This window comes from Somniosus microcephalus, chromosome 11 (assembly GCF_052327205.1).
Source record: "Somniosus microcephalus isolate GS21.2 chromosome 11, FLI_Smic_1.0, whole genome shotgun sequence".
NCBI lineage: Eukaryota > Metazoa > Chordata > Chondrichthyes > Squaliformes > Somniosidae > Somniosus > Somniosus microcephalus.
In genome coordinates this window covers 59903248-59926586 of record NC_140997.1, presented here as the reverse complement: position 1 = coordinate 59926586, position 23339 = coordinate 59903248, and the positions used below count along the sequence as shown (strand labels likewise).

The following is a 23339-nucleotide window of genomic DNA, read 5'->3' as shown; positions in this document are numbered from 1 at the left end:
GAAACTATAGACCGGTTAGCCTAACATCTGTGGTAGGTAAAATTTTGGAGTCCATTATTAAGGAGACAGTAACAGGACATTTGGATAATCATAATTTAATAGGACAAAGTCAGCATGGTTTTATGAAGGGGAAGTCATGTTTGACAAATTTGCTGGAGTTCTTTGAGGAAGTAACATATATAGGGTGGATAAAGGGGAACCAGTGGACGTAGTGTATTTAGACTTCCAAAAGGCATTTGACAAGGTGCCACACAAAAGATTATTGCTTAAGATAAAAAATCACGGGATTGGGGGTAATATTCTGGCATGGATAGAGGATTGGCTATCTAACAGAAGGCAGAGAGTTGGGATAAATGGTTCATTCTCAGACTGGCAATCAGTAACTAGTGGTGTTCCGCAGGGGTCAGTGCTGGGTCCCCAACTCTTTACAATCTATATTAACGATTTGGAGGAGGGGACCGAGTGTAACATATCAAAGTTTGCAGATGATACTAAGATGGGAGGGAAAGTAGTGAGTGAGGAGGACATAAAAAACCTGCAAGGGGACATAGACAGGCTAAGTAAGTGGGCAGAGATTTGGCAGATGGAATACAATACTGGAAAGTGTGAGGTTATGCACTTTGGCAGGAAAAATCGTAGAGCAAGTTATTACCTTAATGGCAAGAAACTGGAAAGTACTGAAGTACAAAGGGATCTGGGGGTCCTGGTGCATGAAACTCAAAAGGTTAGTATGCAGGTGCAGCAAGTGATTAAGAAGGCCAATGGAATGTTGGCTTTCATTGCTAGGGGGATAGAATATAAAAATAGGGAGGTATTGCTTCAGTTGTACAAGGTATTGGTGAGACCGCACCTGGAATACTGCATACAGTTTTGGTGTCCATACTTAAGAAAAGACATACTTGCTCTCGAGTCAGTACAAAGAAGGTTCACTCGGTTAATCCCGGGGATGAGGGGATGGACATATGAGGAGAGGTTGAGTAGATTGGGACTCTACTCATTGGAGTTCAGAAGAATGAGAGGCGATCTTATTGAAACATATAAGATTGTGAAGGGGTTGGACCGGGTGGATGCGGGGAGGATGTTCCTGATGATGGGTGAAACTAGAACTAGGGGGCATAGTCTTAGAATAAGGGGCTGCTCTTTCAAAACTGAGATGAGGAGTAACTACTTCACTCAGAGGGTGGTAGGTCCATGGAATATGCTGCCCCAAAAAGCTGTAGAAGCTACATCATTACATAAATTTAAAACAGAAATAGACAGTTTCCTAGAAGTAAAGGGAATTAAGGGTTATGGGGAGCGGGCAGGAATTTGGACATGAGTCTAGGTTCGGATCGGTCATGGCCCTGTGGGTAGCGGAGCGGGCCCAGGGGCCATGTAGCCTGATCCTGCTCCTATTTCGTGTGTCTAATTCTGTTAGATTCAGGAGATGGTTCAGTGATAGTAGATTGGCGGTTAGGATCAGATCAGCCATGATCTTATTGAATGGCGGAGCAGGCTCGAGGGGCCGATTGGCCTACTCCTGCTCCTGCTCCTATTTCTTATGTTCTTATGAAAGGAAGGGCTCCAAGCTCTGAGCAAAGCCCTGTGCAAGGTTGGAGCTGAATTCCTGCATGCTCCTTGACATTACATTCAGGCTTTCTGGCAGGCCTGCCAATGCATCAAGCATTTTGTTGTGCGTACCCATCAGCTTTCTTCTGTAGCCCGCCCCACGAAGTCCTGATCTGAGTTCTTTGCAGCAGAACCTGTGTGCGAATTCGCCCTCTGGCGAGTTGGCACCTGCACTACCCTTACCTCCTGCCCTGGTTGCAGCCCACTCTTGTCTGGTGACTCATCACACGCAGGTGCCTCCTCTAAGCTACCCTCTAAAGCCCGCGCAGTGCCAGTATCTGAGCTGGGTCTGCCTGATTGATTGTTTCTTCTTCATCATCACTGTCCTCTTCCTCTTGCACAACTGCCTGGTCAGGTTGGATTTCTTGGGTCTCTGAAATGAGAACGGCACAAGGCTAAGGTTGTGGTGATGGTGGGGTGGGGGGGGCGCGGGGGTGGGGTGGCGAAAGTAAGAGGTGCATGCTTACACCATCTGCAGCTTGTAAGTCAGAAGAGATTGTGAGCAATGTTCCCTTTAAGCTGCGCAGCCACGTGGCATTGTGTGCAAGCTATGAGACGTAGGTGTAAAGCTTGCAGTAGTGGTAAGTGTGTGAGGGTGAGATGGATGTGAGGTATGAGTTGTGATTGATAGAGATTGTTGGTAGTTGAGTAATGGGGGTGTGGTGAATTGACCAATATGTCAGGCTATTGCTGCAGTTTGTGGGATATGGCATTTCAAGATGAATTCACTGACCTTGATCACTCGTGTGAGGTCATTAAACTTCTTCCTGCACTGCATCCAGGTTCTTGTGGCGACACTGCTTGCATTGACACTGATTGCTATCTGCTCGCATTCCCTTCTCAGCGTGTGACTAGAGGGCCTCCTAGCCCCCTGTGGATACAGGACACCTCTCCTCCAGTTTACCTCCTGCACCAGGGCCTTGAGTGCTGTGTCAGCAAATCTGGGAGCCAGCTCTCTGCCATGTTGCGTCACCTTCACTCTTCCTGTAGGTCACAAATTCCTCTACATCAACTTTCAGTACCTGCTGCAGCCAGAATGCACCTCCCCTTTATGATCCTCACACCCGTTTTCGCAGGCTATCGAATGTTTAGCCCTGCGTGCCTTCAAGGTACCTGATTGGGAAGACGATCACGTCTTATAAAAGGTAGGTAAAATACCAGGTGCTGTATACATGGGCTGTGTGGACTCCTGGACTAGTTTTGGTCGTCTAATGGGGTTGGAGAGGAATTTTCCAGATATTCTCCCCCTGATTGGCCTTTGTTTTTTTTCCTCTTTTTGTCTTTCCCAGGACTGATGGTGGGCGGGTGGGTAAGTGAGATGGTGGGAATGGGTGCCTAATTGTGATGCTCCAGGTGTCACGGTTCTGTGGTGCAGGCTTGATGGACCAAATAGTCATCTCCTGCCTGCCGATTTTGTATGTTCGTAAGTAGATATAAAAGATCCCATGGCAACATATGAAGAAGAGCAGGGCAGTTCTCCTGGTGTCCTGGGCAATACTTATCCTTCAACCATCACCACTCAAACAGATTATCTGGTCATGAATTTTAATTGCTCTGTGTTTTCGGGACCTTGTGGGTAAATTGGCTGCTGCTTGTCCCAACGTTACAACAACTACACATCAAAAGTACTTAATGAACTGTGAAGCACCTTGGGGCATCCCGAGGGTGCGAAAAGAGGTATATAAGTGCATTTCTTTCTGTTACCTATTTTCTCCACAGATACTTACTGACCTGCTGAGTATTTCCAGCATTTTCTGTTTTTATTTCAGATTTCCAGCATCTGCAGTATTTTGCTTTTATGTTAGCTCTTAAATGATCCAGTCAGTTTCATCCAGTTCATTAGCTTAAAGCTTCCACAATTGCAGACATACAGGCATTGTCAGAACACATGCTTCTAAATCATTTGCAATAAAGAAGCAGATGTCACTTGAACCTTTTCCTCAAAAGGTGTTTTGACTGTCTTGCTTAGAAGAAGCTGACCCAAGAATCTCTGATGTCGAGTTTTGAAATATCCTGACTAGTTGATTCTCACTTTGAGTTGTGTTAATGTATGCTTCAACTGTGAATGAAACTAGCACTTTTCAGAGGTTGTTTGGTTTGTATTTTTTGTGTGACGTAATTGTTCATGACAGCTTCTAATTCTAGTCCTCCATGCTTTCAGCAGGAACATTTTTCATAGCCCATAGAAAATGTGTTTGAAGTGCTTTTGAAGCATCACTTTGTTAGGGCAGTGAAAATGATTTTTAAAAAACGCCATGATTATTTTGTCTTGCAAGTATCTTCCACTTTACTGATGTCACAGTAACTAAAAGTGTTTCACAGTTTCCACATTGAAATACAACACATTTATCATATTAAGTCAGAACTTGCATGCATTTACAAAAAGTATTTTAATTTAGTGCTATTTTTATTCACATACCCTAGGATAATTTTCCAATTCAATTATTGGGTCACCCTCACTTGAGAGTATAAATAGCATTTTTATGATTCTCCAAAGAGTGTGCTCTTTTTATATAGAATATTGGATTGATTTATTTGTGTTCTTTCATCAATGTGAAAGATTTGTGAGAATTGGGTTTCCAGTCAAATTTGGAGTGCAGCATTGAAGGAGTACATGGGACTTGATTTGCTTCATTCTGTGAAAGTAATTTTTTTTGAAATAGCTATGCCATGTTTCAAAATCATTCTTTGAATCACTGTCATGTTGTGACAAATTGATCCTCTTCATCAAAGATAGGAGAGACTTTCACATCAAAGCTGTGAGAGACAGCAACAATTTTGACATTTTTATACCGTTAATGTAATAACTCATCTCAAAGGGCTTCAGAGAGGCAATGAGCAGTGATGTAAGAACGGTTAGTAATGGCAACCAAAGATTGAAGAGGTACGTTTTGCGAAGCCGTTTAAATGAAGGGAGAGAGGTTGCAAGGTGAGATGATTCAGGGAGAGAGCTTCAAAGTGTGAGGCTGATATGGAAGAGTGGTGAGTGCATGCTGAAACGCAAGCATGATGGAATTTGCAGAGGTAGATAGGGGTGAGGCCATAGAGGGACTTGTAGATGAAGACCAGCATTTTCAAATCAATGCATTGAAGGATTGAAAAACGCCAAAGGTTGCCAAGTGGTTGAAGGGAAGTGGCATTTTATGCAATAGGATGTGGATGACAGAATTTTGGACAAGTTGCAATTTATGGATTCAGGAGGCCAGTAAAAATAGCATTGGAGTAATAGAGTTTTGAACTGAGGTGTGGATAGGGATTCCAGTGGCAGTAGGGGTGAGATATGGACACCATGTAAAATAGACAGTTTTGGTGATGACTATGATGTGGGTCAAACAAGATATTATGATTGTGTACCATCAGGCTTGGTCTGGGTAGCAGTCAGGGAGAGGAATGGAGTTGCGATAAGATGTAAAGTTGATTGTAACTATATATGATGGCCTTAACCTTGATGATTTTGAGTTGAAGAAAGTTCTTGCTCATCCAGGATTTTATACTGAAGGGCAAAATGGTGGTTGAGGAGTCAAGGGTGATGGTAGAGATGGGTGTTGCCTGCATACATTTGAAAGCTAACTCCATGCCAATGAATAAAGTTGCTGAGGAGCAGAATGCAGACAAGGAAAAGAAGGGGATCAAAGATGGAGCTTTGACGTCAGTAATAGATACGATGCTTCTGGGAATCATTAGTGATGCATGATATGACTATGGAACGGAGGGCTATTAGACCATAGGATGCTTCACCACAAGTGGCTATTGAGGTAGAGACTAGAACATCATTTAAAAGGCAATGGAATAAATATTTGAAAAGGAGGAATGTAAAAGCATCTGGGGGGAATGGGGTTACAGGAGAAAGCACCAGCACAGGTACTGGGGACCTCCTCCTGTGCCGTAATTTCTATCATTTAATGAAAACTTTCCCTTATTGACTCCAGCCCAGGGAGTAGTTTAAAAATGTTGGTGCTGACCTGAGTTTAGGACAATGTGCTCTGAGAAGTGACCCCAAACAGCGAGCCCGTTGCCCTTTGTGTGATCTCTCGGTTTGGTTCAGGTTGGTCTGTGCTGCCGGTTTTGACGTGCCAAGTCCAAGTATAGATCAGCCCTGACTGAGGCTCCCAGTTCACAGTTGTCACCTTCACACACAACCTGAGTCCAAACCCATGTAAATGGAGATGAGGAGATAGATGGGGCCTGTGAGATTGACTGGGGAGCCTGACCACACCTTGTGCAGTGCACAGGGGTTTTGACTGTTGTTACAGGTGAATATCAGTGGGTTATAGGATTACTACTCGTTACAGGTAAGATATAGGGATGCTAACCTATTACTATCAGTGAATTATTGTATTACTGTTGATTATAAGGGAAACCTGAGTGCTACCAGTACTACTATTAATTATCAGTTCAATTTCAGCAAGTTGCTTTTAGTTACTGGTGGAATCAAAGTTCCTCTCATCTTTGGCCTCCCCCCTGCAAATTGCTCCCATACTTTCGGTTTTCTCTCTTCCCCACCTTTTGGTTTTTCTTCTTTGCCTGCTCACGGGTGGCCTCCTGGCTCTTGGAACTTTTCACACAACAGCTGTTGGCGCGTGATTTGTTTGAGGTTTATAAGATGATGAAGGGATTAGATTGTGTTTGTGTAAACCAATTGTTTGAACTGAATAGGTTTGGGTGGACCAGGGATCACTCTTACAAGTTATGTAAGGGCAGAACTAAGATACATGTTCGGAGGTTCTTCTTTTCCCAGAGAATAGTGGACCTGTGGAACAGGTTGCCGCTTCATGCAGTGCACATTGATTCGCTGAATTTTTTAAAGCGAAGGCTGGACCTGTATCTGGCTAGGGTGGAGGTCACCTTATACCTTGTAACATTAATCGGGGCCAGGCTGGTCTCCTGGACTAGTTTTGATTGCCTAAGGGAATCGGAGAGGGAATTTCCAGATTTGCTTTCCTCCCTAATTGGCTTGGGTTTTTATCTGTTTTTCGCCTCTCAGGAGATTACATGGCTCCAGATGGGGTGGGGAATGTATGTATTGTGATGTGTAAGGCATCAATAATGTGTGGGATAGGCTGGATGGAGCACTAGTTCCATTCCTGTCTCATTTTTTGTATGTTCGTATCACACCCATGGTAATGGAGTGGGCTAGAGGAGAAGCCAACACAGCAGATGTACTGACTTTGTTGGGACATGGAGTGGAACCAAGCTAAGCAGGTATCACTCAGATGGACCATGAGAAAAAATGATGGAGGAGGATGGAGTGGTTGATTTGTTCTGAATATTTTGAAAGCAGGGAGAGGTTAAGGAGCGCGAGGAAGGATAGTGCCATTGCAGTTATTCACAAAGGATGTCTTTGGTGACTTTGACTGGGGATGTCTCTGTGCTGTGGGCAAGAGAGTAACTGGTTTAAAGGGGTTCAAAAACTTGGGTACAGAGCTGGGTTGTAAAGAAATTCAAGAATGTTAGAGAGGAAGGGGGAGGTTTGAGAAGTAATTTGGGGAGAGTGGAAATATCGAAGGTGGGTTTTTGAGCTGTTGGGTATGGCAGTGGTCCTGAATGGGGGACTGAGTTTGAGGAGAGGGAGGCAATGAATAGGTTGGTGAGTATTAGGCCAAGAGGGGGTTATTGTGTGATTGGGGCAGTGAATCATAAGCAACAGAGCTGTGCAGCAGGGTCAGTGTCTAGTCAGGTACAAGGCCAGAGAAGGGGAAGTGAAGAGGGTGTTGGAAAGGGAACCAGAGGATAGTAATTTCCGTGGGTCGAGGATGACTGTTGAGGGATTTGAAGCAGAAAGTGGTGTGGATGGTATTAGGAACAAGCAAACGATCAGAGATATCTTTGTTGTGTGTGCATTTCGGCTGCCAATCTGGACTCAAACACATTAATTCTCTCTCCCTTCTGTCTTACATATTCAAGGCTGAGATAGACAGATTTTTGAGCAACAGGGGAGTCGAGGGTTATGGGGAGCGGGCAGGAAAATGGAGTTGAGGCCAAAATCGGATCAGCCATGATCTCATTAAATGGCGGAGCAGGCTCGAGGGGCCTTATGTTCTTATGTCTTGTCTCATAGAATGATACAGCACAGAAGGGGTCCATTGTGCTTGAGCCGGCTCTTTGAAAGAGCTATCCAATTAGTCCCACTCCCCTGCCCTTTCCCCATAGCTCTGCAAATTTTTCCCCTTCAAATATTTATTGAATCTGCTTTCACCACCCTTTTAGGTAGTGCATTCCAAATCAAAACAACTCACTGCGTAAAAAAAAAATTCTCCACATCTCGCCTCTGGTTCTTTTACCAATTACTTTAAGTCTGTCTCCTCTGGTTACCGATCCATCTGCCACTGGAAACAGATTCACCTTATTTACCCTTCATGATTTTGAACACCCCTATTAAGTCTCCCCTTAACCTTCTCTGCTCTAAGAAGAACAACCCCATCTTCTCTAGTCTCTTCCCCTTATTGGCACCCAATCATGCCACCTTTGACTTCTTCCTTCTTGGGTACTTTGCCCCACCCCCCAGTCCCTACCCTCGCCCATCACTAGTCCTCGAACTTCCTCCTTTCCTTTCACCATCCCAGACTTGAATCATTGAGGAGGCTCCATGATTATCCCCATCTTCAATGATGGTGGAGCCCAGCACATGAGTGCAAAAGACAAAGCTGAAGCATTTGCAATCGTCTTCAGTCAGAAGTGCCGAGTGGATGATTCATATCGGCCTCCTCCTGAGGTCCCCACCACCACAGAAGCCAGTCTTCAGCTAACTCTATTCACTCCACGTGATATCAAGAAACAGTTGAGCGCACTGGATACAGCAAAGACTATGGGCCCTGACAACATCCCGGCTGTCATGCTGAAGACTTGTGCTCCAGAACTAGCTGTGCCTCTAGCCAAGCTGTTCCAGTACAGCTATAACACTGGCATCTATCTGACAATGTGGAAAACTGCCCAGGTATGTCCTGTCCACAAAAAGCAGGACAAATCCAATCCGGCCAATTACTGCCCCATCAGTCTACTCTCAATCATCAGCAGAGTGATGGAAGGTGTCGTCGACAGTGCTATCAAACGGCACTTTGCTCACCAATAATCTGCTCACTGATGCCCAGTTTGGGTTCCGCCAGGACCACTCAGCTTCAGACCTCATTACAGTCTTGGTCCAAACATGGACCAAAGAGCTGAATTCCAGAGGTGAGGTGAGAGTGACTACCCTTGACATCAAGGCAGCATTTGACCGAGTGTGGCATGAAGGAGCCCTAGTAAAACTGAAGTCAGTGGGAAATGGGGGGAAAACTTTACACTGACTGGAGTCATACTTAGCACAAAGGAAGATGGTTGTGGTGGTTGAAGGTCAATCATCACAGCCCCGAGACATCGCTGCAGGAGTTCATCAGTGCAGTGTCCTAGGTCCAACCATCCTTCAGCTGCTTCATCAATGACCTTCCCTCCAACATAAGGTCAGAAGTGGGGATGTTCACTGATGACTGCACAGTGTTCACTACCATTCGTAACTTCTCAGATAATGAAGCAGTTCATGCCCGCATGCAGCAAGACCTGGACGACATGCAGGCTTGAGCTGATAAGTGGCAGGTAACATTCGCACCACACAAGTGCCTGGCAATGACTATCTCCAACAAGTGAGCGTCTAACCACTGCCCCTTGACATTCAATGGCATGACTGTCGCCGAATCCCCCACCATCAATATCCTGGGGGTTACCATTAACCAGAAACTTAACTGGACCAGCCACATAAATACTGTGGCAACAAGAACAGGTCAGAGGCTGGGTATTCCGCGGTGAGTGTCTCACCTTGTGACTCCCCAAAGCCTTTCCGCCATCTACAAGGCACAAGTCAGGTGTGATGGAATACTCTCCACTTGCCTGGATGAGTGCAGCTCCAACAACACTCAAGAATCTCAACACCATCCAAGACAAAGCAGCCCGCTTGATTGGCACCCCATCCACCACGTTAAACATTCACTCCCTCCACCGGCACACCATGACTGCAGTGTGTACCATCTACAAGATGCACTGCAGCAACTTGCCAAGGCTTCTTCGGCAGCAGCTCCCAAACCCACGACCTCTACCGCCTAGAAGGACAAGGGTAGCAGGCGTATGGGAACACCACCACCTCCAAGTCATACACCACCCTGACTTGGAAGTATATTGCCGTTCCTTCATCGTCGCTGGGTCAAAATCCTGGAACTCCCTCCCTAACAGCACTGTGGGAGTACCTTTACCACATGGACTGCAGCGGTCCAAGAAGGGGAACTCCCCAGCTCTTCTTTGAATAATGACATCAGCTCTTTTATGTCCACCTGAGATGGCTGACAGGTCTTGGTTAACGTCTCATTCTAATGATAACTCCTCTGACAATGCACCACCTTCTCAATACTGCACTGATTTAGAGTGCGACTGCTATCACTGTGCCAAGGCTGACCATCCGTTCAACTGCCTCTGCTGCTCCTCGCCTACCCCATGCCCAGTGAACTAAACCTTCCTGAACCCGTGTCTCCCTTTAGTTTCTCTTCCATCTCCTCTCATGCCCTCCCAGAGCTTATCCTGTCCATGAAATCCACCTCCTGCTCCCTTGACCCCATTCCCACTAAACTGCTAATCACCCAACTTCTCTTCTTTCTAACTGACATTGTAAATGGTTCCATCCACTCCGGTACTGTCCCCTTCCCTTTTAGAACCACCGTCATCACCCCCACCTTAAAAAAAACCCTTGAGCCCTTTGTTCTTGCAAACTACTGACTATCTCCAATGTCCCCTTCCTGCCCAAAGTCTTTGAACGTGTTGCTGCCTCCCAAATGCTTGCCCATCTTAACTGCAACTCCCTGTTTGAATCTCTTCTATCAGGTTTTTGCTCCTGCCACAGCATGCAAATGGTCCAAACCAAAGTCATAACTTACATCCTCTGTGACTGTGTTGCATTGTCCCTCTTCCACTGCAGCATTTGACATAGTCGATTGCACCATTCTCTTCCAGTTCATCTTCTCCATTGTCCACCTCAGTGAAACTGCCCTCGCTCGGTTCCACTCTTACCGATCCTAGTCAGAGCATTTGTCATTGTCCCCCTCCTCATCTTTATCTACATGCTGCCCCTTGGCAACATTATCTGCAGGCATAGGGCCAGCTTTCACGTGTATGCTGATGGAACCCAGCCCTACCTCTCCATCACCTCCCTCAACCCCCTCCATTGCTTCTGTGTTGTCAGACTGCTCCAGACTTGGATAAGCCATAATTTCCTCCAGCATAACATTGAGAAGACCAAAGCCATTGTTTTTGGCATCCACCACAAATTCTATGTCTTTGCCACCAATTCCATTTCCCTCCTCAGCCACTGTCTGAATCAGACTGTTTCCAACCTCAGCGTCCGATTTGCCCCTGTGCTGTGCTTCCGACCCCATAGCTTCTCCATCACAAAAACTGCCAGATTTCCTCGCAATAACATTGATCACCTCAGCCCTGCCCAGCCCATGTGCTGCTGAAACCCACGTCCATGCCTTTGTCACCACCAGACTCGACTATTCCAATGCTCGCCTGGTTGGCCTTCCATCCTCTATCCTCCATTTCAGTTCCAAAACTCTGCTGTATGTATTGTATCCGGTACCAGCCTGCTCACCCACCACCCTGTCCTCGCTGACATACATAGGCTTCAGCCTCCCCAATGCCTTAAGTTAAAAATTCTCATCATTGTGTTTAAATTGCTTCATGGTCTTACCCCTCGTATCTCTGTAAACTCCAACAACAATCACCCCCAGAACTTATGTTCCTCTGACTCTGGTCTCTTGTGCATTCCCCCTCCCTTTACTGTCACCATTGGTGGCCATGTCTTCAGTCACCTAAGGCCTACACTATGGAATTCTTTCCCCAAAAGCTCCTTTAAGACCTTTCTTAGAACCCATCTGTTTGACTAAGCATTTGGTCATCCCTCCTAATATTGGCTTCTTTAGCTCTGTGTCCATTTTTTTGTGATGACACCTCTGTGAAGCATTTGTGCATTTTTCTGTGTTAAAGGTGCAATATAAATGTAACTTGTTGCAGATAGAAACCTGGCGAGGTGGGAAAGCTTTTCAAGATGCCAGGTTTGAGGGGGAGGCCATGCACGATGGTGTGGGAGTTTGTGAAAAATGAGGTTAAACAAGGCAGAAGTGCAGATCATTGGAGGCGAGGGGAATTTAAGTCACCGAGGATCAGGAGTCATTTGGCGTAGATGTTGAGTGAGGAGAGGAGGGAAGAGATCTCAGCTTAGAAGTTGCCAGGATACTTGGAATGGCAATAGCCCATAAGAGACACCATTGTGGGGATAAAAAAATTGTATTTGATGTACCCCTATAGGTTCCACCAGATGTTACCTTCTTTGATTTTTACAAGTACTGCGAGAACCGAAACAAAAACAAAACTTTATACAAGAAGGTAGTAATTAATATGAAAGTTAACCTGTTGCGTGTAATCTTTGTGGCAATCTACTGAAACAATACACGAGTAACATTTCATTTCCAGTAATTCTGAAAATCATCTTTTAGATCAGTTATATTTATTTTCACAAAGCCACATGAAATACTTGTCTTAGAAATAATGCAGGGAAATCAACTGGCAAAGAATTTTCCACATGTAATACTTTTTTCCTCAATATTTTCCTCATCTCCATCCTTTGAAAGCACTGACTCCTTGTCGTGTTCTAGTTCTATGGGTGCTGGTACCTCGTCCAGTTGGCTATTCATGTGTGAGCCCTGGTGGTGAGCGGTGACAGGCCATTTAACTGGGGGGAGGGGCACATAAAATCCAAGCCTAATCCTCTCTTCACCGGACACCGACTATTGAGGTAATGCAGGCTTATTTTTACCTTCCTCCCTAACCCAACGCACTGAGGCAAAGCAAGCACCTCTGCCGCCATTATGGCTGAGACCAGCTAGCAAACTACATCTCGAACTTGGGACATTCCTAGTCTGTATGGCTAAGCTATACACTGAATATATTTTCTGAACTATTGGAGTACTCCACATACATCTCCTTTTGCATTGGAACTCTATATGAACCAGTGGATTTCTAACAAATAATAATTCTGCTGACTGGTGTGACAGAGTTTTATTAGGAAAAAAGTATGGCACAAATAACAATATGAATAGCATTAATTTATTCTAGGACCTATTCTAGGAATTAAACATTGCGGGGTATAACATATTTAGAAAAGATAGAGAGGGAAAGAGGGGAAGGGAAGTAGCTGTACTTATTGGGGATAACATAATGGCAGTAGAAAAAAGTGACACAGCTATCAGCAAGACAAAAATAGAATCCATATGGATAGAGATAAAAGATAATAAAAGATCAATCCCACTAATAGGTGTAGTCTACAGACCACCCAATAGTGGAAGGGAGGTGGAGGAAGAAATATGCAAACAAATTAGGGAAATGAGTAAAAGCCATAGAGTAATAATCATGGGGGAATTCAATTACCCTGATATTAATTGGACAGAAGAGGTAGGTAAAGGGGATAAGGGAATGGAGCTCCTACAATGTGTACAGGACTCCTTTCTAACCCAATATGTAAAAAGCCCAACAAGGGAGATTCGCTGTTGGATTTAGTAATGGGGAATGACCAAAAGCAGATAAGAGAAGTAAAAGTAGGGGAACATCTAGGCAATAGTGACCATAATATAATACGCTTTAAGATGATAATTGAGAAGGACATAAGTATGACAAAAACCAGGTTAATAGATTGGAGAAAAGCTGATTTTGAGGGGCTGAGAATAGAACTTGGGCAACAATATTAGAACACAATGATGTAGAACAGCCATGGGAAACATTTAAAACAATGTTCAATAGAGTGCAGGAACAATATATTCCGCTAAAAGGAAAGAACAAACTAAACACTAATGAGACTCCATGGATGAATAAAGCCATAAGGGAACAATTGAGGGTAAGGAAAGAGGCATACATTAAGTACGTGGACAGCAGTGGAGTGCATGATAAGGGAGAATACGAAGAGATTAGGAGAGAAGTCAAAAAACAATTCGGATGGCAAAGAGGAACTATGAAATTAAATTATCAAGGAACATTAAACAAAATAGTAAAATATTTTACAGGCACATCAATAAAAAAAGGAAGGTTGGGATGGTAATCGGGCCATTAAGGGATAGACAGGATAATACCACAGGTAACGATAGAGAGATGGCAGAAATATTAAATAATTATTTTGCTTCAGTATTTAGCAGGGTGGACGTGACATTGGATGATGAGATTAGTAATGAGATAAGTGCATTTAAAATAAAAAGAGGGGATATATTAAATAAACTAATCAAATTCAAAGAGGATAAAACCCCTGGTCCGGATGGATTGCATCCACGCATTTTAAAAGAATCTAGGGAAAAGATAGCAGAGACATTACTACACATATTTATTAATTCGTTAGAAAAAGGTGTAGTGCCAGAAGACTGGCAGATAGCTAACGTAATACCTATATTCAAGCTTAACATCGGTGGTAGGAAACATAATAGAATCCTAACTAAAGGAGAAAGTAGAACATCTAGAAGCCAAAAATATAATGAATAGTAAGCATGGATTTCAAAAGGGAAAGTCTTGCTTGACCAACCTCATTGAAATTTTTGAAGAGGTAACAGAGAGAATAGACCAGGGTAATGCAGTAGATGTAATTTATCTAGATTTTCAAAAGGCCTTCGATAAGGTACCGCATAATAGACTGAAGAACAAAGTCAGAGAATGCGGAGTCGGGGGACAAGTAGCAGAATGGATAGCGAGCTGGCTTCAAGACAAAGCAGAGAGTAGTAGTAAAGGATAGCTATTCACAGTGGCAGAAGGTGGGTAGTGGTGTTCCACAAGGATCAGTGCTGGGACCACCGTTGTTCACACAATTTATATTAACGATTTAGACTTTGGAATCAAAAACACAATTTCAAAATTTGCGGATGACACCAATTTGGAGGGGATAGTTAATACTGAGGAGGACTGCAACAGATTACAGGAAGACATTAATAAACTTACAGAATGGGCATATAATTAGCAAATGAAGTTCAACACAGATAAATATGAGGTATTACATTTTGGTAGGAAGAATAAGGAAGTCACTTATTACTTGGAGGGTACGAGTCTAGGTGGGGTGGAGGAACAAAGGGATCGCTAAGTACAAATACACAAATCACTAAAGGTAGCGACGCAGGTTAGCAATGCCATAAAAAAAGCAAACCAAGCACTAGGGTTTATTTCTAGAGAGATAGAATTAAAAAATAGATAAGTTATGCTAAACCTGTATCGAACCTTGGTTAGACCACACTTGGAATACTGTGTACAGTTCTGGTCGCCATATTATAGAAAGGATAGAGAGGCACTGGAGAGTGTGCAGAGAAGATGTACAAGGATGATACCAGAAATGCGAGGGTATACCTATCAGGAAAGGATGAACAGGCTGGGTCTCTTTTCTCTTGAAAAAAGAAGGCTGAGGGGTGACCTAATAGAGGTCTTTAAAATTGTGAAAGGTTTTGATAGAGTGGATACAGAGGGAATGTTTCCACTTGTGGGGAAGAGCATAACTAGAGACCATCAATATAAGATAGTCACCAAGAAATCCAATAGGGAATTCAGAAGAAACTTCTTTACCCAAAGATTGGTGAGAATGTGGAATTCGCTACCACAGGGAGTGGTTGAAGTGAATAGTATAGATGCATTTAAGGGGAGGCGGGAGAAGGGAATAGAGGGTTATGCTGATAGATTTAGATGAGGAAAGACGGGAGGAGGCTCGTGTGGAGCATAAATGCCGGCATGGACTGGTTGGGCCGAATGGCCTGTTTCTGTGCCATATATCCAATGTAATCCTATGTAATGACCTCATTGTTCTATTTTTGGAGTTTTGCTCCAGATATTTTTCTTGGGCTCAGTATCCTGCCACTCCTGTCGGGGTGCTCTCACTCCCTATGAACTGGAATGTGCCTTTACCTATCCCATATCTACAGAATTGGTACTGAGCCCTGGGGTTGAACAGAAAAATATTGTCACTATATTTCAGCATGCTGGTTATATCATATGCCCTCTTGTAATCTTCCTTGACTTTGGAAGGCGGTGCACTGTTAAATCGTGCCTTAGGTCAGGAGTGTTCAACTTCCAACCCTGAGCCCAGACAACTCCGTCCTATTTGCACTGGTTTGCCCTTTTTGAATTTTGTGAGCCTGAAGTTTCAAAAAGGGCTGTTCCCAGTGCTGTTGCCTTATTGGTGGATCAATCCTAATCAGAACACCAAGATTTGTTAATATCAGCATTTTGAGAATATATGCAAATTAATGGGGACAAAGATTTGAACTTTGCCATCAGAGGCTCCATGGTACACACCTACATGGTTCACAAGCACAGAAGATTGGACACCCCTAACGTAGGGTATAAAACGCCAAACAGATTTTTTTAAACAGTAAGAAGATAAGTGAATGGTAGAATTGACACACTAGATTTAGAGTAGTTACAGGCATAACTATTCCTCTTCAGAATGATAGAAAACGATAAGATTTGTGACTGCTGCACAAAATTGAACGTTGCATGAGGTTCCTGACGTGGTGGTGACCTTTCTTGGAGTCTCTTTGCCCTGTCTATATTTGATGCTATTCTTCAGATGAACCAAATAACACAGGCTGAGATATACTTGCAAAATCTGAATGGGACAAAGGAAATTTAAATATATATCATCTAAACTCAATTAGAGCTGCAAATAAAACATATATTCAAACAAAACCCACAGGACGCTTGCATTTGAATTTGGTTTGGATGCTTTTTCGGCTGCCTGTAACAGAGGTAGTGTGTCTTGGGGCTATTACGTATCAAAACTGTTCAAGTACAGCTACAACACTGGCATCTACCTGACAATGTGGAAAACTGCCCAGGTATGTCCAAGACTACTCGGCTCCCGACCTCATTACAGCCTTGGTCCAAACATGGACAAAGGAGCTGAATTCCAGAGGTGAGGGGAGAGTGACTGCCCTTGACATCAAGGCAGCATTTGACCAAGTGTGGCATCAAGGAGCCCTAGTAAAACTGAAGTCAATGGGAAAACTCTCCACTGGCTGGAGTCAAACCTAGCACAAAGGAAGATGGTTGTGGTGGTTGAAGGTCAATCATCACAGCCCCAGGACATTGCTGCAGGAGCAGTGTCCTAGGCCCAACCATCTTCAGCTACTTCATCAATAACCTTCCAGCATAAGGTCAGAAGTGGGGATGTTCGTTGATGACTGCGCAGTGTTCAGCGCCATTCACAACTCCTCAGATAATGAAGCAGCCCATGCCTGCATGCAACATGACCTGGACGACGTTCAGGCTTGGGCTGATAAGTGGCAAGTAACATTCGTGCCACACAAGTGCCAGGTAATGACTATCTCCAACAAGCGAGAGTCTAACCACCGCCCCTTGACATTCAACGACATTACTATCCCCCACCATCAACATCCTGGGGGGTCACCTTTGACCAGAAACTTAACTGGACCAGCCACATAAATACTGTGACAACAAGAGCAGGTCAGAGGCTAGTTATTCTGCGGCACGTGTCTCACCTCCTGACTCCCCAAAGCCTTTCCACCATCTACAAGGCTCAAGTAAGGAGTGTGATGGAATACTCTCCACTTGCCTAGATGAGTGCAACTCCAACAACACGCAAGAAGTCGACACCATCCAGGACAAAGCAGCCTGCTTGATTGGCACCCCATCCACCACCTTAAACATTCATTCCCTCCACCAACGGCGTACTGTGGCTGCAGTGTGTACCATCTACAAGATGCACTGCAGCGACTCACCAAGGCTTCTTCGGCAGCACCTCCCAAACCCGCAACCTCTTCAACCTAGAAGGACAAGGGCAGCAGGCGCATGGGAACACCACCACCAACAAGTTCGCCTCCAAGTCACACACCATCCTGACTTCGAAGTATATCACTGATCCTTCATCGTTGCTGGGTCAAAATCCTGGAACTCCCTACCTAACAGCACTGTGGGAGTACCTTCACCACACGGACAGCAGCAGTTCAAGAAAGCGGCTCACCACCACCTTCTCAAGGGCAATTAGGGATGGGCAATAAATGCTGGCCTTCTCAGCGACGCCCACATCCCGTTAAAGGAATTTAAAAAACAAAGCTGGGACAATTTCTGTGAAAGCCTGGTTTTCAGTTCCATATGTACTGGGAGCGAAAGTAAGAAGCCAATATATATTGCTTCATTTTTGTTACATTCATCACTACCTGTTGTGCTAAATCAATGCATGAGGATTGGTAAACACCAAAACTAAATGCAAAAAATTCAAGATCCTGATTGCCTTTGACATCCATTTTATTGTTGTGTGGCATGTAAATCAAGTGCTCTGCTTCTGATTCTGTTATTTAGTGTTTTCCTTGTTCATTCCCCCTCAGCTAAGCTTTTCTTTTACTTGGTTACATAGTGCTCCTTTCCATCAGGACCTCACTCTGTTTCCATCTAATCTCTGTTGCTTTGATTGCCTGTCTGTCATCCTTCTATTTAATCCTTTGCCTCCCAGTTTTATGGAGTCTCTTTTCTACCCAAGCTTCCCTTTTAAGTAAAAAAAATCCTAGCTAACGTGTTTTTAACAGCACAGGTGAAAAGGAAACAGCTAGTTTCTTGGATGATGTTTGGCTGGCAATGAAACATTAAGTCACGGTTGGCTTATCACAGAACTCTGCTATTGCAAAGAAATACAACTACCCACTTCTTCACACCAAAAAAATGTTCAGCTCAAGCTTCTAAATGAAAGCGAACCACAGTCAAACTGTAACTTCCTGTCTGGCAGTACTCTTCCAGTCACTTTCAACCATCTAATCTAAATAATACTTCCAGAGTAATGGGTCTTTCTAAAGATAATTTATTCTGTATTACAGAATCATAGAAATTTACGGCACAGAAGGAGGCCATTCAGCCCATCGTGTCTGTGCTGGCCGAAAAAGAACTATCCAGCCTAATCCCACTTTCCAGCTTTTGATCTGTAGCCCTGTAGGTTAAAGCACTTCAAGTGCATATCCAAGTACTTTTTAAATGTGATGAGGGTTTCTGCCTCTACCACCCTTTCAGGCAGTGAGTTCCAGACCCCCACTGTCCTCTGGGTGAAAAAAATTCCCCTGAACTCCGCTCTAATCCTTCTACCAATTACTTTAAAACTATGCCCCCTGGTTATTGACCTCTCTGCTCGGGGAAATACGTGCTTCCTAGCCACTTTATCTAGGCCTCTCATAATTTTATGCACCTCAATTAAATCTCCCCTCAGCCTCCTCTGTTCCAAAGCAAACAACCCCAGCCTATCTAATCTTTTTTCAAGCTAAAGTTCTCCAGCCCTGGTAACATCCTTGCAAATCTCCTCTGTAAACTCCCTCTAGTGCAATCACATCCTTCCTGTAATGTGCTGACCAGAAGTAAATGCAGGAGTCAAGAAGAGGGAAAGTTTATAAAATATGATCGGGAAACAAACATCATTGAATACAGAAATGTTTCTGATCATTTTTTCTAATTTTACCTCTTATTTTCTTAATTTTGTTCAAGTTCTTTCCTGTATGTCATTATTTTTATGACTCGTGATGCGTGGAATTTTCCCTCTATTCATTTGAAATGCAGAAAACTCAATTATCTGGTCAGTTAAAGAGCTGAAACAGAAAATATTGCTAAATTCTGCACCTGCACAGCAGTTCCATGACCAGGAGTGCTATTGTTAAATAGAATGAGGATACAAGCTAGATTTTTTTTTAAGTTGCCGTAATTGAAGATTGTAACATGGGACATCCCAGTCTCCTCTCATAGACTGCATTTCCTTATTCCAACTTGGCTTTGGAGTAACTTTCTGGTAGTCAATTCTCAGCTTTATACAAAATTAAGGTGAAGAGAACCTTTTGTTTTTGGAGTTCCTTCCCTCATATTCTGCTGTTGGTTTTTGATTCCCCTTTTTCAGTATTTTTAAAATAAATTTCTGTTCAAGTACTTCATTTCCCTTCATGCCCCTTCCCCAGTGTTTTTTCTTGCTCTTCCAGCACTGCTGTTCTGTCTTTTTGTTTTACTGATGTGATTTCCTGGGTTTGTACTGTGTGGGTCAGCTCACCAGTGTAGAAATGTGACCACAGTGACTACTGATTCGCCTGTTATAGTATTGTTCTCCGTAATTGTAAACTTCATTTTCCATGTGTTTAATTTTACGGCTGCAATTTTGCATTATTTTCACTGAGTAAGTCTTCCAGCCAGTTCTTCGCTTAATACACAATTATTTGGAACAGTAAAAGTGACACGTAGCTTCAGGGCACCCTAACGTTTCAGCTGAATTCACTTTGGAATTGTTGTTAAATAAACTGACCTTTGTCATGGTACAGATGATTGTCATTGTTTATTGATGCGTTGCTTCAACCTCCATACAATTTCTTCCACCTCATCACTCACTCACTATAACAAGTGTTGTTTTTGATGAGTCCACAGAAATTCCAGGTTTCAAATCCTGCATTGTAGCACAGGGCTGTTGGTGCTTAAAATTGTCATGCAAACTTTGACAACAAAAACATCAATGCCTTTCCATTTTTGTTATTCAAACGTACCCGCATAGAGAGATGATTCTTCTCTCACCCTCACCATTGTTTTCTTTCTTCTGTATCCATACCTGGGTGTTGGCACTGCAAATACGCAGTCAACCTATTCTGGGCAAAGGCTCATTTTGTGTACAGTGTGTTGAAGTTTGGTAGAAAGTGCTGCTTTTCCTAGCAGGTATTGACTGGATAATGTGCAGAGGGTTCCCTTATTTAGCTGTGTGTTCATTGCAATGAATGAACGTGTTGCATAATGCTGTCTTCAGTCACTTTGAGGACCTGATTTGGCTGAATGTTACACTACCAAAACCAATCCAAACTCTCCGGTATTAAATCAAGATGGATGACTATTAATTTGTACTATTCTATAATTAGCTTCAGAGGACGATAAAGTCACCTGTTTAGATTATATATTATATTTTCTTTTCTCTTCTTCATTGCTCAACCCACTCTCTTGTTCAAATATAGTGCCAAATCCGCTTTGGAGGAAGAAAGGAAATTGCATCAGACACTGACAGTCGGTAAGAGAAATATCGGTTTGTTCCTGACTTGTGATTTATTTAATTATTGCTTTGCTTGTATAATAGTAGCAGCATTTTCTGTATTTATTTTAGATTTCCAGTATTCAGTTTTTCCTTTTTTATCATTATTACAGAAATATATTTTCAGATGTATAATTTATTATTAAATTACCAATAAATTAACAATTTTAAATAAACATCATACCATCCCTTTCCCCAACCCAGCTTGGGCTCAGTGATGGCACCCTCGACTCGTGAGTCAGAAGATGATGGGTACAAGCCCCACTGTAGGCCCTGAGCGCACAATCTAGGCTAACACTTCAGTCCAGTACTCCGAGAGTACTGTACTGTCAGAGATGCTGTCTTTTGGATGAGACATTAGACTGAGGTCCCGCCTGTCCTGTCAGGTGGACGTAATGTGGCACGATTTGAAGAAGAGCATGAGAGTTCTCCCAGTGTCCTGCCCAGTTATATCCCTCAGCCAACATCTGGTCATTAATCGTATTGTGTGTGGGAGCTTGCTGTGTGCAAATTCGGTGCCGCATTTCCCTACATCTCAACAGTGACTGCACTTCAAAAATCCTTCATTAGTTATAAAGTGCTTTGGGGCATTTTGAGATCATGAAAGGCGCTATATAAATACAAGTTCTTTCTTTCCTTCCTAGTTATCTTAATTTTAATTATGAACTTATTTGCAATTAATATAATGCAGTTCTTTATAGTGGACTGATTTGTCTCTCATACACGATGTCCATTGTAACTGAACAAATCAGGTTAGCCTTGGAACTGGAAATGCAATGAATCCATACCCCAACCTTCCCTGATTTAGGGCTGTCCAAAAAATAAACTTCATCTCACTGGCTCTTGGTGATGGTTCTTCGATTAGAACAGGTTTACGATCACATTTAATTTCTCTGGCGAGACCTCATCTTAATGCTGCACTACGCAGCCCATTTGGTGCTCTCTGATGAGTATGATTCTTAAAAACCAGGTCAGAAGAAAACAAGCTAGTATACAGAATTGTTACTGAAAAGAACTTTGGTCAGTGCTGCTGAGTTGGAGGTTACGTACAAGGTTTGTCTATAAAAGATGATCATCCCCAGACTGAACAAACTGATGTGTATTTGTGTTACCACACTTGGTTTGGCAGATAAAGTTCACACAGTTTATGATTGGACAATCTGTGTCCACTATAAAAGGGGGCATTGTAAAATTTATTGTAACTGTTCTATACCTTTTTTTCTGAAAATAGTTTTTTTTTTAGTTGGATTCTGAAGAAAGTACATTCATATATTTTAATGCCGCCATTGTACATTTTGGTTGCATGGTTCTCAAGGGAGAAAAGCACAGTTCTCGAGGGAGAAAAGCATTGCCACATCCAGGTTTCTTGGTATGACTGTAATTACACTGGAAGCAAGGTGGTTGTACGATTAAGGCAGCTTGTTTGGTCTCAGATTCTATGCGATAGTTCGGCCTGTGTACGGGGGGTGGGGGGAGGGGAAAGGAAGCCCTGCATACGAGAAAAGAAAGAGTTTAAGTGCCTAACGGTTTTCCTCATCTCCTTAGCCCCATTATTCGCTTTTTATTGTTGTGGGTGGCATATGTATGAACAAAATACTGACCTTTGACTATCTTTCTACAGCACAAGTCTAAAGACTAATGAAGGTTATTTTGGTCACAAATTATAATTCTTTTGTAAAGAACAAACAGAGACTTAGAGTTTTAATGAGTGCAATAATTCTTATTTGATTTAAAACTTATTTTACTGATGCAGGCGACACTATTCTCAAACTTCAGTCTATAGTTACACTTCACCAGGAAAGAATTTTCTGACATGTTTATTGAAAATATTTAGGTAACTTTGAAATTGATGCAGTATTTGCAGTTCTTTGATTTAATGCTTAGCATTAACGTACCTGTAGTGCTATAGCAGTGCAAGTAGTTGTAAGCCTGTTTATAATTGTTGTTTAAGAGCAATTAAACATCTTGCACTAAAATTAGAGTATGTTGTTTGTAGTTCCAGTTATATAAATTAACATTAATTAAAAACTTTTTCTTTTTACATCTTTTGTGTTTTTGCTTTTTCGCATCTGAAATTTATACCCAAGTCAGTAATGTATTGGTGTATGCGTTCTACTCAAATTTGGGCTAATTGTGCAAATGTTTTCAGAACCACCTGTACTGATGTTTTCTAAATCCTTATCAAAGACTGACATTTCTTAGAACCTCAGGTTTCAGCTGGTATCAGGGTTGCAGTAAAGCAGCAAGTTTTTAAGACATTGTCTCCAAACAGATTCTTTTTGTCATGCGTTTCACTTGTTCTGTTAACAGGGTGATCTGTCTGTGTGCTCAGTTTGAGACTGTGTTACAGCACGGCTTAAGGAGAAGCAGAGGATTAGCACTAACAGCAGCTGCTATCAAACAGGCAGCAGGATTCGCCAATAAAACTGAAACAGGTAATCATTGAATAAAAAGCTATCAGCAGATTTTTATTATGTTTTGTACATTATTAAAGCTGAACATTTTTTGACATTAAATCGCCTCAGTCAGTGTGGACGACTGAAGCTTGACAATACAACACTGCCTTTGTTAGGAATTTTGAATGTACCTGTCCATGAATATTTGTCAAATTATTTAGTATTCCAAGCAAGAATTTGTACTACTTTGTTCGTCT

General features: G+C 42.8%; 1 protein-coding gene across 8 annotated transcripts in view; it reads left to right on the top strand.

Annotated features, from left to right (window-relative positions):
• The window catches only part of snx29 (sorting nexin 29), an 880052-nt gene that overhangs the window by 47071 nt on the left and 809642 nt on the right, over positions 1-23339 (top strand). For all 8 annotated transcript variants that reach the window (XR_015079957.1, XM_086000767.1, XM_086000763.1 and 5 more), the window contains 2 exons: positions 20613-20665; positions 22997-23121. Coding sequence is in view for 7 of the 8 variants with exons in the window: in XM_086000767.1 (XP_085856893.1) it covers positions 20613-20665; positions 22997-23121 (178 nt within the window). In the remaining variant the exon portion in view is untranslated. The remainder of the gene's footprint in view (positions 1-20612; positions 20666-22996; positions 23122-23339) is intronic.